Here is an 18,006-nt window from a genome sequence, read left to right on the forward strand (position 1 = left end):
GTCCCCTAATGCATCATACAGGCTGGGAAGCTGAGATCCAGAAAGGGATGAGGTTCTTCTGAGGTCATACAACACAGGGACAGAGACAGAGGGGTCTGATTCCTAATAAAGAGGGTTAGTCAGGGTTGGAGGAGGGGGTTCTATAGGAGCAGCGTCACATCCCTTCTTCTCCCAGTAGTGGGAGAGATGCCCCAGCCAGCTGCTTCTATTCCAGACTGTGAGAAGAGGGGTGAGTCAGCCTATTGTGGGGGGAGCAGGCTTTAAGCCTGTCCTCCCTTCCCCACCAATAACACACACACACTCAGAATGGGCTGGGAGCTGGTTTCCTGGGATGCCAAGGCTCCTGAGTCAGCACTGGGAATCTTGGCTGAGTGTGTTCTGGGAAATGTCAGGCTGACAGGAAACAGAGGGCTCCCACTCACAGCATCCTGCAGGTGGGTGGGGAGCAGAGAGAGCAGGGTGTATGAGGGAACGGGCCCAGTGTGCAAAGAGCTGAGTGTGAGGGGGTTTATGCACACGGAGGGAAACAGTTGGTGAGCAAGGCAGGGGGGGTTATGCGTACAAGGGAGAAAGTTGGGTGCCAGGATGTGGGTACTGAAGCAGAGGGTGAGTGTGCAAAGTAGAGGGGCTCCATGTGGAAGGGAAATGTTTCCTGGGAAAATGGGTGTTCAAAGGAGAGATGTTGAGACTACTGGGGGTACAAACAAGGGAGGTTCACAAAATGTTCGCGCAAAAGAGGGGTGTGGAGTTTGTAAGGGAGAGGGATATTTGCAAATAACGACGTGTAGGAAACGGAAAGGTCCGCCGCATACAAGGAACTTTGAGGTAAGTGGAAGGGCATAAAATGGCACGTGTGTGCTTCGGTAGTGCCCTAGCCCACCGTTAGGTCCCGCCCCCTCACGCACAGCGGGGCGTATTCTGTGTCAGTCAGCGAGCTGCTCCTCCGCCATTGGCTATCTGACCGGAGGGGGCGGGCGTATGGAGGCTCCCGGAAGCGCAGGAGGCCCCCGGTCGTGGCGGACCCAGAGCCAGAGAGCCGTGGGTGCTTAGCAACAGGGGGAGGTGGCCCGTAGCGGGATGGAAGAGGGGGGAGCACAAAAGGAATTGTGGGTGCCTAGCAACGAGGGGAAGGCGGTGCCTAGCAACGAGGGGGTGCTCAGCGGAGTGGCGGGGTAGCCCTGGAGGATCTGTGGGTGTCTAGCAACGGGAGAGGACCCTAGCAACGGCGGAGGGAAGTGGGACAGGGGAAAGTGGTTTGGGGAGGTGTGCGGAAGAGCTATGGGTTCCTAGCAACGAGAGAGGGAACGAGGAGAAACTGGAGGGCCTATTAACAGGGGAGAAAGTCTTTGGTTGGTAGAATTCTCAGGGTGGACACGGGCTTCGAAAAGAGGGGCAAAGCAGGGAGGTCAGTCCCACAACTCCTGTCCAAATAATCTCTCCTCATCGCCAGACAATGTGGCTGGAGGTAGGCGGCCTACTGCGGAGGACCTGTGGACAGCTGGGCCTGACTATTGGTTTGCCTTGTGGGACCCTGGGGCTTGGGCCCCGCCGCTGGGTAAGAGGCTGAGGAGGGGTCCCCGAAGGGAAAAGGCTGAGGGAGGCTTCAGGGAGTAAAAAGGACAAGGAGGGGTCTAAAAGAGCCAGGCAGACCCCGTGCCTTCTACTCCTTACTAGTGTTCACGTCTCTTGCAGGGGCCATTTCGGGGTTCTTGGGCCCAAAAGCTTCATCAGGATGGGCCTGGCAGGGGCCTGGGTGAGGAGGACATTCGCAAAGCACGGGAGGCCCGGATCAGGAAGACACCCCGGCCCCAGGTATCCCACCCAGTAACATCCCATGAAGGCAGGTGGCTTCCCAAGCTTGGGAAGGGGTGTTGTGACAGATTGGTTGGATTCCCTGGGCGCTCTGTCCACCTTACCCTCCTTAGACCTTCTCCCCATTTCCCAGCTGAGTGACCGTTCTCGAGAACGCAAGGTGCCCGCCTCCCGCATCAGCCGCTTGGCCAACTTTGGGGGTAGGTATGACCTTGGGAGATGATGACCTAGATCAAAGAGGTGACATTTACAGAATGAAGCAAGGGAGAGAGTGAATCAGACAGGGGAGAGAGAGATGGAAAGAGAATGAAGGCAAAACCAATAGAAGTAGAGAGGAACGTAATGTTTATTGAGAAGTTGGAATGTGCAAGGCCCCATATACCTGTGATCTTTCCGCACTGAATCAATGAATATTTATTTCCATTCTAAAGATGAGGAAATGAAGGCTAAGGGAGGTGAAGTGACTTGACCCCAGGTCATCAGCAGGATTTTTCAAACTTCATGTTACCATCTGTATGAAATAATTTAGTAGGCTGCAACCAGCATTAGAAATAACAGAATGGAAAATATGAGTGCACATGTAGAGTAAAGGAAAGTCTTGCTTCATAAAACAGTATATAATACATTGGTCTCTACTAATTATAATGCAAATGCCTTCTTTACTGTGGATCATGGTACAAATTTGTTTTTAAATTGGAAGATTTTTTTTTTGAAGTATAGTCAGTTACAGTGTGTCAGTTTCTGGTGCACAGCATAATGTCCCAGTCATGCATATCGATACCAATTCACCTTATAAAGAAGGAGTCAAATGCACTGGTTAGAGCTTTGACACCGGGCTGTCCAGGGTGCAAGGGGGTGATACTGCTGAATCTCACTTTGTGACTCCAGATGAGTTACTTAACTTCTCTGAGCCTCAGTTTCCTTTTCTGTCAGAGGGAAGTTTTTCTGTAAAATTTCTTTAACGAGGGAGTGAGGAGAAAAATGAGTCAATGCATATAAGGCCCCGGGAACGGTTCCTGGCATGGACAAAGTGCTCAGAAATGTCAGCTACGATTATTTATGGAGATGGTGACAGTGAGAGGGGGAGAGCGACTTGAGATGTCTTTAAGGACAAGGAGACAGAAGAGGCAGAGGAAATCAGAGCCGAAGAGATAACATCAAAAGGAGGAACCAAGGGAAAGAGGCCTGGACAGCCGTGCCAGGTGGAGGGTAGGGGAGAGATGGAGAAATAACTGAGCTAGAAAAGGAGAGGTGACCAGGAAGGAGAGGAGATGCGGACAGAGAAACAGGGGTCATAGGAGGACAGAGAGACCTGTGGGGATCGTTTCAGGGCCTTCTCACCCTTGGCTGCACACTAGAACCACCTGGGATGCTTAAAAGAAAAAGAATTCTAAGGCCTTATCTCAGGTCCTTTTAACCAGAATGTCAGCAGTGAGGCCTGGGCATCGTATTTACAGAAACTCCTCACCTGACTGTGTGCAGCCAAGGGTGAGAACTGCAGACCCGGGAGCCAGAAACAAGGAAAGGGATAGAGAAGGAGGTGGCCTCACCTTGAAGGGAACCTCAAGCAGGGAGAGAGTGAGTAAGAGATTGAGTTGGAGACAGAGATGCAGAGAGTTGACTACAAAGAGCTGGGAGGCAGGTGTGCTTAGAGAGAGACAGAGAGGAGAGAGAGTCGGTGAGGATGGGTGCTGGAGGGGAGGAGATGCCCAGGCAAATGGGTGCTCAGACTCCTGTCTCACTCCCCAGGACTAGCTGTGAGCCTGGGGCTGGGTGCACTGGCCGAGGTGGCCAAGAAGTCCCTGCCGGGAGGACATCTACAATCAGGTGAGTGACCCTGGCTTTGCCATGTGACCTGGGGCAAGTGGCTTCACCTCTCAGAGCCCCAGTTTCCTCATCCAGAGAATGGAGGTGATGATAATACAGGCACCTCTTAGAGTCATGTTGGAGTGCTTGGAATAGGGCAGAGCTGCTGTCTGGGTGGCGATGTGTCACAGCGTGTCAGGTGAGTAAAAAATGTAAGCCCTGTGAAGTTGACTTCCTAATTGTGAGCAGGAGAGGAAAGCTGAACATAGGAGTGCCGATGGGGGTCTGGGTACAATAGAGATGGACCAAGCTGTGTAGAGATCAGAATTTATGAGGAAGATTCCCCAATCCGGCGACATCATGAAACAAAGACAGGGGTGGATATTCTAGATTCAAAAGAGACTAGAGAGATACTAACTGACATTTGGAATGTGTGAACCATGATTGGGTATCAGTCTGAAAACACTGACCCTAAAAGACTTTTGGGGACAATTGGGAAAATCAGTATGACTGTATTAGAGAATTAGTGTCAGTTTTCTTGGGTGTGATTTTGGCACTGTGATTGTGTAGGGGATTATTCTTACTCTTAGCACAGGTGGAGTGCAACTGCATGCTAATCGGTCAGCCGAAGTAACAGTCACTGTCTGTGTACACATGCACAGATAAGCCGGGTTAAGGCAGAATGTTAAAATGTTGAATCAGGTGTGCAGCTGTTTGTGATACTGTGAATGCAACCTTTCAGTCTGTTCAGATTTTCAAAATAAAAAGTTGGGGGGAGGTGGAGGATTCGGGTAAGGCCAGACTGAGTCTACACCCTGCTCTGCCACTTTTGTGCTGTGTGACCCAGGACCAGGTACTGTACCTCTCTGAATCTCTTGCTTCTTCATCTTGAAAATTAAAGCATTGGTAGTTCTTACTTTCTGGGGAGACTGTGGGGGTTCAGACAGACAATCCACACAGACACTGAGAATTCTGCCTGGCACAAGGAACCCTCAATAAAGAGCTCAATGAATGTTTTATGAAACAAAAGCTTAATAAATGCTTTATTAAATGATAATATAATTTGCATATAGAACCGTGCAGACATCATAAACATACAGTTTGGTTCATTTTCTTTCTTTTTTTTAATGGAGGTACTGGGGATTGAACCCAGGACCTCATGCATGCTAAGCATGTTCTCTACCACTGAGCCATACCACTACCCCCTTGGTTCATTTTTAAAAAGTGGGCATATCTGTGCACCCAGATCAAGAAACCCTTGAACAGCAGTTCTCAAACTCTTTAGTCTCAGGATCCCTATACACCCTTACCAAACAGAGGAATGGATACACAAAATGTGTTATATCCACATAGAAGGATATTTATTCAGCCATAAATAGAAATGAAATACTAAAAACTATGGTATAATGTAGTTGAATCTTTTTTCTTCTTCTTTTTAATCTTTTATTTATTTATTTATTTTTGTTGGTGGGGAGGTAATTAGGTTTATTTATTTATCTATTTATTTATTTTTAATGGCGGTACTGGGGATTGAACCTAGGACCTTGTGCATGCTCTACCACTGAGCTATACCCTCCCCCTGTGGTTGAATCTTGAAACGCTATCCTAAGGGAAACAAGTCAGATCCAAAAGTCCATATATTGTATGATTGTATGATTCCATTTATCTGAAGTGTCCAGAAGAGAAAACTCTATAGACCCAGAAAGATTAGTGGTTTCTAGGGGCTCGGGGGAGATGGGTGGGGGACATGGGAGGGGGTAACTGCTGACAGGTACAGGGTTTCTCTTTGGGGTGATGAAAATGTTCTGAAAGGAGGTGGGACTAGCTCAGTGGCAGAGCGCCTGCTTAGCATGCATGAGGTCCTAAGTTCAATCCCCAGTATCTCCATTTAAAAAAAAAGAAAGAAAATGTTGTGAAATTGGTTGTTGGGACAGTTGCATGACTCTGAATATACTAGATGCCATTGAACTGTGCACCTTAAATGGGTGAATTATATGTGAATGATCGCTCAATAAAGCTGTTAAAAAATAGAAAGAGAACCCCAAGAGCTTGTTTCTGTGGGTTATATTTAGGGATATTTGCTGTATTAGAGATTAAAACTGAAAAAAATTTTAAACACAAGAGGGGACACACACACACACACACACACACACACACACAGATTCCCTCTCTCTCTCTCTCTCTCTCTCTGCTGTCAGAGCAGTGGCATCATCACCAGTCCCAGAGCTTCTGGAAAACTCCACTGAACATTTGTGGGTGAATGGGAATACAAAAGGGGCAAATAATATATTAAAAATATAGTTTTGATCTCACAGACCCTCCTGAAGGGTCTCAGGGATTCCCCAGATCACACTTGGAGAACCGCTGCCCTCGTTCTCCAGAAGCTCCTCTCGGGTCCTGTCCTGGCCACTCCCCCCACCAAGGGTAGCTGTGGTCTTGGCTTCTGACCCCCCGAGATTAGTTTTGCCTGTTTTTTCCTCCTTATGCCAATGTCATCGGACAGCGTACCCTCATATGTGTCTGGCTTCTTTTGCTCAATGTTCTGTTTTAGAGAGAACAGCCGTGTTGCTGTGGTGCTTGCAGGTTGTTTAGTCACTACTGGAATAGTCACCCTGTGATTATTCCCCAGTTCCTCTGTTCCTTCTGCTGGTGGTCACTTGGGTTATTACTAGTTTGGGACTGTTATGAATAGCACTGCCATGAACCTTCTTGGACTATTTGCTGGTGGACACATTTATGCATTTCTCTTGGGGACAGACTTCCGAGGGAAACTGCATTGGGTATAGGTGTGTGCCTTACTGGAAACTTCCCCACTGTTTTCCAGAGGGCTTGGGCCATGGCACTCTGATTGGCGGTGTGAGCGTTAGGGTCTCCACGCCTTTGCCAACACTTGGTATTGTCTGTTTCACTTGAGCCCTTCTGGTGGGTCTGCAGTGGTGTCATGATGATGATCTTTGTGGTTGCCATACTAATGATTCTTCTCTCCACCCCAGAGGGAGGCTCCCGGCCGGGATCCAGTGTTTTCCTGTCAGAGGCCAATGCTGAGCGGATTGTGCAGACCTTGTGTACAGTTCGGGGGGCCGCCCTCAAGGTTGGCCAAATGCTCAGCATCCAGGGTACAGCATGACCCTCGACTCCTGAGCCCTGACCTTAGTTCCACTCCACCCCACCCACCACCAAGCCTCGACTTCAGATATTCCCACAGGGGCCCCTTCTGGCCTCCTCCCTCACTGCTTCCCTCTTCCCACTGTCTCCCAAGACAACAGCTTCATCAGTCCCCAGCTGCAGCACATCTTCGAGCGGGTCCGTCAGAGTGCCGACTTCATGCCACGCTGGCAGATGCTGGTGAGTGCCCAGCCAGGGAAGGCTGGCAAGGGAGGCATGCTCCACCTGCCTCACCCTCCGGGCTTCATAGCCCTACTCCCTGTCTGACTCTGAGCCTCAGTTTCCCCATCTGTTTAATGGGGATCACTCAAGCACACATCTCATAGGGTTACTGTGATGCTTAAATGAGAGAATGGTGCAGAGCACTTAGTCCAGTCCCCGGCAGGCTCAGGGCTCCATCAGGGCTGTTGAAGAGGCAGCGAAGGGCAGTGGTCAGAGGCCAGACTTTGGGAGTTCAAACCCCAGCTTTGCCACTTATTACCTGTGTGATCTCAGACATATAGACTGTGCCTCAGTGACCTCATCTGTGAAATGGGGATAGTGAAAGCAGTGCCCACATCGTGGGGTTATGGAAATCAGCGTATGTAAAGCACGTCGAAGAGCCCCGACACACCATGAGTGACATGCATGTGTTAGCTGTTATTATTATTGTTTTTTTTAATTAAAGGAGAAATTGTCTGTAAATTGATCGGCACAACACCTGGCACTGAGTAAGTGCCCGAGACATGAGCTGTTCTAATAACTGGGTAAGGGTGTGGAATCCAGAATCCAGCCGCCTGCCTTCCTTCTGATCTCTGTTTGCTCCCTTGCCATGAGACCCTGGGCAATCACTGCCCCTCTCTGAGCCACTCGGAACAGGACCCTGCCCACAGGAAGCTCTTTGTAAATTTTAGGTCTTCTTATCACATTATTTTTTGAGTTAACAATACAATATACGAGTATAATGGAAGATTCTTATCAATCTTAACTATATATAATAGCAATGCCCGTAACAACCCGCACGGCCTCGGGAATGTGGGCTCAGGTCTGCTGGCGCCTGGCTCATCACCTTGGCCGAAGACCTCTCTCTGAGCCTCAGTTTCCTCATCTGTAAAGTGGGGTAGCAGCGAGAGCTCGGCCTAGGGCCCAGCGGGTGGTGAATGGGGTTATTCACACAGAAAAGGCTCAGCATGGGGCGTGAACTCCCGCTGCCTGAAACCATGGTGATGATGGTTATGACCACCCTCCCCAGAGAGTTCTTGAAGAGGAGCTGGGCAGGGACTGGCAGGCCAAGATGGCCTCTTTGGAGGAGGTGCCCTTTGCTGCTGCCTCGATTGGACAGGTGCACCAGGGCGTGCTGAGGGATGGGACAGAGGTGGCTGTGAAGATCCAGGTGAGAAGGGAGGCAGGGCGGGGGGTGGGCACCTGGTCACCCCAGAGTTGTGACTTTCTCCCCCCTACCCACCATAGTACCCAGGTGTTGCCCAGAGCATCCAAAGCGATGTCCAGAACCTGCTGGCGGTGCTTAAGATGAGCGTGGCCCTGCCCGAGGGTGAGGCACCCACTCCACCCCTGACCATGGGAGGGATGCCCTGGGGAGAGAGAATGGGGCTGGACAAGGGGAATGGGCAGCTCAGGGCAGGGTGTGACTGTGTGTGAGTCTGGGTGTTCGCGACAGAATGAAGGGACACTAAGGTGGGGAGGGACACCCAGGATAAGGGTGTATGAGAAAGAGACAGACCAAAAGATCCTGACAGACCCAGAAACACCAAAGCCCAGGCCCAAATCCAGAAACAGACACACACAGGGTGTGCAGAGGGGGACTGAGGGTCTGGAAAAAGGCCATGGCAGCAGGAAGGGAGAGTTAGTGGGACCTCACGTTTGTGTTACAGCACATGAGACAGCGCCTGAAGGCAATGGAGTTGGGTAGGAGGGGGTGTGTGTGTGTGCACACATGTGCAAGAGGGAGACAGAGAGAGTGAGGAAGAGTTGGGCCTAGAAATAAACTTAAGAAGCACAGAGAGCCATGTGAGAGGGTATGAAAAAGGGACAGAGAGGAGATGGCACGTGTGACTATGAAAGATGCCAAAGGAGTGGTATGTGTGTCTGAGAAAGAGACCCCAGCAGAGAAGCTTCTGGAGAGCCCGCCATTGTACAAAGGATGGAGGGGCAGTGCGTGGACCAACGAGGTGGGTAAAAGGCGTGAGGGACAGTAAGACGGTGACGGAGAGTGAGAGACACAATTGGCAAGAGAAGACGCCCCTGAGTGGGAGCCTGGGGGTTGGGCAGGGGCCAGGGGAGGGGGCAGGCTGTGGCCTTCCCTGACTGACACGGCTGCCCACCCCCACCCCCTACTCCAGGCCTGTTTGCCGAGCAAAGCCTGCAGGCCTTGCAGCGGGAGATGGCTTGGGAGTGTGACTACCGTCGTGAGGCGGCCTGTGCTCAGAACTTCAGGTGAGCTGAGACTCCTACAGGCCCCTGGAGGCCCCCTTCCTCCCTCCAGCTCCCCTCCCAGCCTGAGAAGGAAGTGGGTGCCCCCACAGCCTCTGGCAGCTAGAGCCCTGGGGTGGGGCTGACAGACTCTTTTCATTCATTTGTTCTTCCATCCATCCCTTCTCTCACTACTTCATTCATTCCCCTGTGTCCTTGTCTGTGAGCTCGGGCAGGTCACTTCTCTCTTGATGTCTCTACTTACTCATCTGTCAAATGGGACACAGAACCCCTGCAGGCTGGTGGGGGAGATGGACTTGTCCACAGGCACTTTGTCACACGAGATACCGTTATGCCTACTGGACTAGCAAAGATGAAGCAGTCAGTCTGTGTCAAGAGTTGGAGAGAACAGGGCTCCCAGGCATCCCTTATATACTGTGGACAGGAGAATTTGACACAAGTATTTCTGAGAGTGGTTTGGCATCATCGAGGCTCAGTATTCCCATATGACCCAGCAGGTGCCTCCCTGGCTAAATACTCTAGGGACATTTATGCCAGTACACACCTTCATATTTTTCCAGAATACTCAGGGCAGCAGTAGCCCCAAACTGGAAACAGTCTAAATCTCTCAGAGTCATTTAGCAGGATAGATGTATGAATTATGGTCTATTCATCAGCAAAATATCATACAGCATCAAAAATGAATGAACTGCATCTTTGTGGAACAGTGGTTGTAACTTAGAAGCATTGTGATAGGCAGCAACTAACTACACCCCAGTGACGTCTGCCACTGTGTGAAGTGTGGCCCGCACGTTGAGCCAAGCTCCGTAGGTACGAAGCAAGACAACGGGCAGTAGAAGGCAGCAGTTAGGGGCATGGGCTCAGATGTGGGATCCAGTCGGGATCCAGTCCAGGGTCACCCTTTACAGGCTGGGCAGCCTTAATTTGCAGAGTGGCCCCAGGAGAATATCCTCCTTAGGAACAGCAAGGATGAACGGTCTGACTCAATGCTCAGCAGAGGCCTGGCCCATAAGGAGCGGTTCAAACATCAGAGATTTTATAAACAAGGACGATGGGGGAAGAGTATAGCTCAGTAGCTCAGTGGTAGAGCACATGCCTAGCATACATGAGGTCCTGGGTTCAATCCCCAGTACCTCCATTTAAAAAATTAAATAAATAAATAAAACCAGAAACAAGGACAAAAAAATACAAGCCCCCAAAGCAAGATCTGGCGAAGGAGAGTGTGAAGTGGGATCTGAGGAGACCATCTCCCCACGGATTCCCCAGGGCTCTTAGAATAAGCCCCACATCATTTCTCTGGCCCCTCCCCATCTCCCTGTCCCTCCCTCCCCCCAGCTCCAGCCGTCCCACAGGTAGATCCCTACTCACATTCTTTACCTCCAAATCCGACGTTGACACACTTACCTCAATCTATTACTGGTCTTTTTGTTCGTTAGCATGTAGTCTCTGGTGTGTGTGGGGGGGGCACACCTCGGGCTCATCACTGCTCTGTCACCCAGCATCATCCAGCACAGGGACAACACCCAGAAGGGTTCTTTCCCTTTATTAGCCAATGTGCAGACTAATGACTCCAGGGAGTGGCCAACAAGTATCACTATGGACTTGGAGATTTGTACCTCAGTGACCGTTTTTTGGATGGACTAATTAATAAGTTGAAGAGAAAGTAACACTCATCAAGCTTAATACACTGAGCTCCTCTTGGGGTGGCCAGAAATCAGAGAAGTGTTTCCAGTAAGAAAGTGGTAACTGAGTCTCCAACAGCGCCCAGCTTAGGCAGGGGCACAGAGTAGGTGATGTGGAGATATTTGTTGAATGAATGAATGAGTGAATGAATGAAATGTCTGCATGAATGTCAGTCCAACCAGGTACTGGCCATCAGTCAGGGCAGACAGAAGGAAGAGGAGGGGAAGAGGGAAGGCAAGACATAGGCTATTCATGGAAGACTTCTTGGAGGAGGAGAAAGTCTCAAGCAGGGCCACAGGGGCCCAGAGCATGAAGTATTGTCACCTCCCTCCCACCTGCACCAGGCAGCTGTTGGCAGGCGACCCCTTCTTTCGGGTGCCGGCCGTGATTCAGGAGCTGTGCACAACACGGGTGCTGGGCATGGAGTTGGCCGGAGGAGTCCCCCTGGACCAGTGCCAGGGCCTGAGCCAGGAGGTCCGGAACCAGGTACATGGTCTTGTGGGACAGTAGGGAGGGTGCTGCCCCAGGGCAGGGTTGGCAGGGCTGGCCAGACCCACAGTCCCTCTCCAGGCCACAGAGGGTTTTATAGGGGCACGTGACTCTGAGATGTCTGTTACTCCTCCCCACCCTAGATCTGCTTCCAACTCCTGAGGCTGTGTCTCCGGGAGCTGTTTGAGTTCCGATTCATGCAGACGGACCCCAACTGGGCCAACTTCCTGTATGACGCCTCCAGCCATCAGGTTGGTTCCTTGTGACGTGTATCAGGCAGAGCACATTAGCTGTTGTAACAGATATTTCCCGATATTTCAGTAGCGCAACACAACAGTAGTTCATTACCCACATAATAGGCCAGAGTGGCCCTCCCCCAGGCAGTGATTCAGGGACCCAGGCTCCTTCCCTTTTGTGAGTGTGCCATCCCCTAGGTTTGAAAGGTTCTCCTGCCAGTGGAAGGGGAAAGAGAGGCTGACAGGATAACCTCCTGGCTAACTGCTTTGGCCAGAAGTGACCCATCATTCCCTTCACCATTCCATTGATAAGAACCGGTCACATGGCTAGTCTAGGTGCAAAGGATGCTGGGAAATGGAGTCCCTGGCTAAGCAGTGGCTTCCTAATGGCAGTGGAGAAGAGGGAGCACAGCTTCTGGAAGACAGTCATCATGACCCCACCTGTCCTTCACATAGAACATACCAAGCACCTACTGCCTCTTGACAATGATGCCAAGACAGCCCTGATCCTTGCCTTCCCAGAGCTTCCAGTCCAATGCGGGGACCCGTCACCAAGCAATATGACCTAGAGTAATTAGTACCTTGATGGGGAAGCACAAGCCAGAGGGGCCAGTGATGCAGGAGGCACAGGAGGCACAGGGGGCAGTGGGAAGCCAGGGAAAGTGGCTGACCCAGCCTGGAGTGGGTGGGGACAAGGAAGCTGAAGCCTGAAAGACCAGGGGAGGACAGCCATCTGGGGAGCAGGGAAGAGCATTCCTGGCAAAGGACACAGGCCTGGGGGGTGAGTTTGGACTAAAAGACTCCCAGCAGGCGTGACTGCCAAATGGCTCTCCAAAGTGGTCTGTACCATTCGGTCCCTAGACAGATCTTTCTAAAACACGAATTTGGACAAGCTGTCCCTTCCACAGCTCCTAACACCCTCAGGATTAAGTGAGCCCTGTGCTGAATGTGACATGGCCCCGCTGAAGTCTAGCCTCAGTCCCTTGCCACCCCTTCCCCCCACGTGCACAGACACGCAGCATCCCGCCAAGGCTCACACCCCAGGGAGGTGTTGGGGTGATATGAGTCCTGACATCAACTTACTGGGTCTCAACAGCAGATTTTGTTTTTAAAGGCATAGAATGTGTTGCAGATGGGAGGGATCTGTATTATTCGGGACACTTTTATTTTATATTTATATGTGCAGGGGCACTGGTGTGCAGTATAATCTGCATTTCTTACTATGAGTTGTAATCAACAGTTTGAACTCCACTGTCGTAGAGAAACTTACACATGTGTTCATGGAGCACTGCTTCTAATAGCAAAACCCAGAAACAACTACAGTGCCCGTCAGCCAGATAAAGTGATATATTCAGGCAACAAAATCTTACCTGGTGGTGAAAAAAGTGAATGAATGAGCTGGAGCACTGAAGCTGATGAACTGCCAAACCATTTTGAGAAGTTGCAGGATAACTATCATAAATACCATTTATATGAAGCTTTAAAATATGCAAAACATTGCTATGTGTCATTCACGAGTCTACATCTATGTAGAAAATGTAGCAATGCATGCATAGGAATTTCAGGAACTAATTTAATAATAATAATAATGTCAGGAAAATGATGACCCTGGAAGAGAGGGTGGGGACATGGGAGAGGTAGGATCAGCCCCCACTTAGATTGGTAGTATATTGTATTTTAAGCAGGGTGGTGGGATTTGTGGGTATTCATTTTACTTTTCCATATATTTTATTATTCTCCAGATTTTTTCACTGTGCCTAAAACGTGTTAATGTGAAAACCATTAGGACCAAAAAAAATCTAAGCCAGGTCCCTTTGGCTTCATGTAAGGGTAGATTGGAAGCGTGGAGATCAGAGGCCAGGAGCCAAGGGAGGCAGCTGGCAGGGACTCTGGCAGGAGGGACAGCGTGTAGGGAGAGAGAGACGGACACCCTCAACAGACAATGGGGAGCATTGGTGGACTCCTAGTGTCCCTTTCACCACCCCTCATTCCCAGGTGACCTTGCTGGACTTTGGTGCAAGCCGGGAATTTGGGACCGAATTCACAGACCATTACATTGAGGTAAGTCCCCCCAGCTCTGACAGGCTGAGCCTCAAGCTAGACACTAAGGTTTGTCAAAAAGGAGAAATACAGTCTGGAAGTAATAAACAAAGAATAATGGTATTAATGGCAGCTAACAAATCCTAAGCACTTAATAATTATGTCAGGTTCTGTTTTAAGTGCTGTGCGTGTGGTAACTGATCTACACCAGACAGCAGTTCTAGGGGGTCAGGACCATTTTTAGCCCCATTTTACAGATTAAGTAAGAAGGGCCCAGAGAGGGTAAGTCACTTGCCCAAGGTCACAGCAAAGCTGGGATTCTCACTCAGGGAGTCTGGGTTCCGAGTGCATGCTCCCAACCCTCAACGAGCCCCCACCTAAGAGAGAGGCCCACAACGGCCATCCCGCCCCCTCCCGATGCCCGATGCCCGATGCCCGGCGTGCTCTCCAGGGCCTTGGCCTCCAGCCCTGTGCTCACATACCTCCCCGCCAGGGGCTCCCTAGGGGGCAGCTTTCTCCTCAGGAAGTGTTCCCTCACTTTATGTTGCCTGTCCTTCCCACCTGCTGGGGTTGATCTGTCTCAGAGGCCACAGAAAACACCATCTCATTAATTTGTGGAGGTCGGACATTGGAGCTGGGTCTTCTAATCATGGAGTCATCAATTCAGACATTCTCTGACCCTGCTCTGTGCCCAATCCTCTTCTGGGCGATATCGGGGACAACAGTGACCAATCCAAATCCAGATCTCTGCCTTCACAGAACTCACAGTCCAGTAGGAGGACAGACAGAAAGGACCCAGGGTGATCAAGGCTGGGGTGGGAGAAGCACAGGGGACTGAGGGAGCCTGGAGGAGGAGCCCGGCCAGCCTAGGGGGTCAGGGAGGGCTACCCGGAGGAGAAGACAAGAGTTGAGACCCGAAGGATGAGGAGACCAATCAAGAAGAGGCTCAGAGGGTATTCCAAACAGATCACATATGCAAAGGCCAAGGGCTGAGACGGGATAGTCCCATTACAGCAGCACTTCTCAAACTTTAATGTGGATGAGAACCCACCCCCCACCATGATCCTGTTAAAATGTAGATTCTGGTCTGGAGTTAGGCTTAAGATGCTGCCTTCTAACATGCACCCAGGTGACGCCAGAGCTGCTGGTAGAAGGACCACACTCCGAGTAGTAAGGTCCTAGAGGTCCTAGAGGACCGAAAGGAAGTTCACTTTCAGACTGGGCAGGCAAGTGGGGATGGAGCAGGAGCCAGCGGTGAGACAGGAACCCACTGCTCCGGGGTCTCCGAAGCCATGCTCGGCAGCTTGTACTTCATCTGAGTGCCCTGGGAGGCCATGGAAAGGACTGGAGCAGGGGAGGGACATAGAATTAGAAAACCCCTGAATAACAAGTGGTCTTTTAAGACAGGCAGGGAGCCCAGGGAGGCGGTGGGTGGGGAAGAGAGGTATCAGGGACAAGGCCCAGGGCTCTGTCTTGAGGACTGGAGGATGGTGGGGCCACCCCTTAGATGGGGACAGGAAGGAGCTGGTAACACCCCCCCCAAACACACACACACAGGCTCCTTAGGGGCCCTCTCTGCAGGTCCCTTGAGGTACAAAGCTGGGGCCTTTCTAGGTAGCTGGGACTTCTCGTACCCCTCCCCACTACAGGCCTGTTCGGTGTGGCCTTCCTGCCACCGTCCCAGCCTTTACCAGTTTAAAAAAGCCCTGTCACACTGGCCCCCGAGGACCATAGGCATGACAGATGGCCAGACAGGCTCAGGCAGGGGGAGTTGGGACAGAACAGAACTGCCAGATTTAATCCTGTGTTCCCCTTCCTCCCAAGAAGGGACAACTCCGTGGTGCAGGGTTTGTCCCAGTTCCACTCCCCGCCTTGCTAGTCCCTACTCCAGGCCTATTTCCTCTTCTGTGAAATAGGGACCCCCATGTCCACCTCTTATTAATAGTAGTACCTCGTATTATTTACAGTGTTTCCTACCCAAGCGCACTGTGCTGAGCGCTCTGCAGACACTCCTCCTTCATCCTCCCCAAATCCCGCCAGGAAGATCCTTTCATCATCCCCACTTCACAGATGAGAAAGCGGAGCCCCAAAAGGCAAAGTGACCTGCCCGTAGTCAGCTGGCAAGTGGCAAATCCAGGATGGAGCCAAAGCTGGCTGGTTCCCGCATCTGTGTGTCTGTTCCTGCGACCTCAACTCCAGTCCCTCCCACATGGCTGGAGAGCTGCTTAGCTCCGAACACTGATTTGCTAAACAGTTTTCACCAAGGGCCTCCTGAGTGCTGGACCCTGTGCCACTTGGGACTAAACCGAACCAGGATCCCTGCCCTCATGGGGCTCTTAAGTCCATTGCAGGAAATATGATCACAGAGGTGGGCCCAGAGGCAGTTCTGGGTCATGGTCACATTCTTGCCCAATTGAGTGTTTATACCCATGGGCATCACTTGACATCCGTTTTCCTCTGTGCTGTTTCACTGTTGTAGTTTCCAGGCAGACTCTGCCTTCCCAGCCCGGTGGGCAGAACCCCTGATCACCCCAGCCCCAGGCTCTGAGACAGTCTTGAAAGAGACACAGACAGTAAGGTGGGGAGGGAGAGGCCTCTAGGTGAGAGGGCTTTGGTAGATGAGAATGGAAGTGGGTATGGGCTGGGCCAGGCTTCTGGCTCCCACCTCCAGACCCTTCCTTGCACCTCTCTGACCCTGGGCCCCACATCCATCTCCTCAGGTGGTGATGGCTGCAGCCAATGGAGACAGAGACCAGGTCCTGCAGAAATCAAGGGACCTCAGATTCCTCACAGGCTTTGAAACCAAGGTTAGGAGAGTAGGGACTGTTATTTCTTGGGGAGGAGCTCCTTGTCTCTACTGGGGATGAATGGGGAACTCTAAGGGGGCTGCTTATCTCTACTGGGGGCTCTGGGGAGGAGAGGGGGGATGGGGGCTGCTTCGCTACTCAGGAACCCTAAGAAAATGGGCACCACTTACCTATTCTAGAGGGAGGGAGTGGAGGACTGCTGGTGGATACCGGGGGTCCGGGAATGGAGGCTGCTTATTACTCTTTGGGGAGTTGGGGGCTTGTGTTTATACTGGGGGAACGGAGGGCTGCCTGTCCCTGGGACATATAGTCCCAGTGGGCTGTATGTCCACACTGGGTGCCTCTGGTCTCCCCCACCCTTAGGCATTCTCAGATGCCCACGTGGAGGCAGTGATGATCCTGGGGGAACCCTTCGCCACCCAGGGCCCCTACGACTTTGGGGCTGGTGATAATGCCCGCCGTGTGCAGGGCCTCATCCCTGTGCTGCTGCAGCACCGGCTTCGCCCACCGCCTGAGGAGACCTATGCCCTGCACCGAAAGCTGGCAGGCGCCTTCCTGGCCTGCGCCCGCCTCCGTGCCCACATCGCCTGCCGGGATCTCTTCCAGGACACCTACCACCGCTACTGGGCCAGCCGCCAGGCATAGCCACTGCCCAAAGCCTCCAGACCAGAGGGGACATCTGCTCAGACCCCTCAAAGAGCCTGCATCTCGGGATTCTGGCCCCATAGCAGGCCATCTCTGGCTATGAGGCCTTCTTCCCACTCAACTTCAGGTCTGGGGACCCACCTTGGGCTTTCCAGTCTTGCTCAAGGGAACCCTGGGACTAGGGAACTCCCAGCTTCATACCCCCATATCCTGCTCTCCCCACTCCAAAGTGGGGATCCAGAAACTCTACCCAGGTAGTAATTTATTTCTGCCAACAATTGAGAGAGCCTTAGGCCCCTGTGCACACCATCATAGACAGCCAGACTCCTCAAGAGAAGCCCCTCACCCCTGCCTCGGGTCTCCCACAGATGTGGCCAGTGAAAGGGGAGGGATGGTGGTTGGTGGAGGCAGCCCTCACCTTTGCCTCCCTCACCCCTCCACCAGCTGCCTTCTCCCCAGTTCCACCCTGTGTGTTGGGGTGGGGTTGAGAGGAGCAGTGTTTGAAACTTCAGTCCTAATAAAAGTGACCCTCCCCTTCCCCAGCTCTTTTCTCTACACTGGGGTGGGGGGACGGAGGAGGAGTTCGCAGGCAGCCTCCAGGTGCAGATGGCCAGCCTCCACCCACCCTCTTGTCTGAAAGCCCCAGTCCTGCCTGGGCCATCTGTTGCCGGGAACCTCCTTCTCCCCTTTCCATACCCACCCCCCACCCCACCCCTCCCGCACGTGCTGACCACCTGCTCTGAAGGCTGCGGCAGCTGAGTAGGCCTCCCCCCCCCAAAACACTTACACACCACTTCCCAGCCTCCTGGCTACCCTTCCCCCTGCCTTGGCTCCCAGCAACCACGCTTTTGCTAATGGGCCTTAATGCCACTGCCAGCTGCTATGCCAAACCC

General features: G+C 51.9%; 1 protein-coding gene across 6 annotated transcripts; it reads left to right on the forward strand.

Annotated features, from left to right (window-relative positions):
* Positions 1 to 501: 501 nt before the first annotated feature.
* On the forward strand, positions 502 to 17,651 carry COQ8B (coenzyme Q8B). Of its 6 annotated transcripts, none has more exons than XM_006215003.4 (15): positions 502 to 825; positions 1,451 to 1,555; positions 1,693 to 1,812; positions 1,946 to 2,012; positions 3,562 to 3,639; positions 6,612 to 6,734; positions 6,878 to 6,963; positions 8,015 to 8,155; positions 8,233 to 8,314; positions 9,123 to 9,216; positions 11,241 to 11,382; positions 11,529 to 11,636; positions 13,617 to 13,682; positions 16,382 to 16,468; positions 16,832 to 17,651. In XM_006215003.4, the coding sequence occupies exons 1-15, from the start codon at positions 586 to 588 to the stop codon at positions 17,111 to 17,113; spliced, it is 1,821 nt and encodes a 606-aa protein (XP_006215065.2). In that variant the 5' UTR covers positions 502 to 585; the 3' UTR covers positions 17,114 to 17,651. The 6 variants fall into 6 exon arrangements, with proteins under 6 accessions (XP_006215065.2, XP_015103996.2, XP_031537659.1 ...); XM_015248510.3 differs by lacking the exon at positions 502 to 825 and adding an exon at positions 943 to 1,038; XM_031681799.2 differs by lacking the exon at positions 502 to 825 and adding an exon at positions 973 to 1,042.
* The last annotated feature ends 355 nt before the right edge of the window (positions 17,652 to 18,006 follow it).

The sequence above is a fragment of the Vicugna pacos genome, chromosome 9 (genome assembly GCF_048564905.1).
Source record: "Vicugna pacos chromosome 9, VicPac4, whole genome shotgun sequence".
Lineage (NCBI taxonomy): Eukaryota > Metazoa > Chordata > Mammalia > Artiodactyla > Camelidae > Vicugna > Vicugna pacos.

Excerpts from the sequence above, each read along its gene's own strand:
- COQ8B (XM_006215003.4), top strand. The coding sequence starts at position 586 with ATGTGGGTACTGAAGCAGAGGGTGAGTGTGCAAAGTAGAGGGGCTCCA. Across the intron at positions 8,315-9,122 it reads GAGCGTGGCCCTGCCCGAGG|GCCTGTTTGCCGAGCAAAGC; the intron begins GTGAGGCACCCA and ends CCCCTACTCCAG. Across the intron at positions 11,637-13,616 it reads ATGACGCCTCCAGCCATCAG|GTGACCTTGCTGGACTTTGG; the intron begins GTTGGTTCCTTG and ends CCTCATTCCCAG.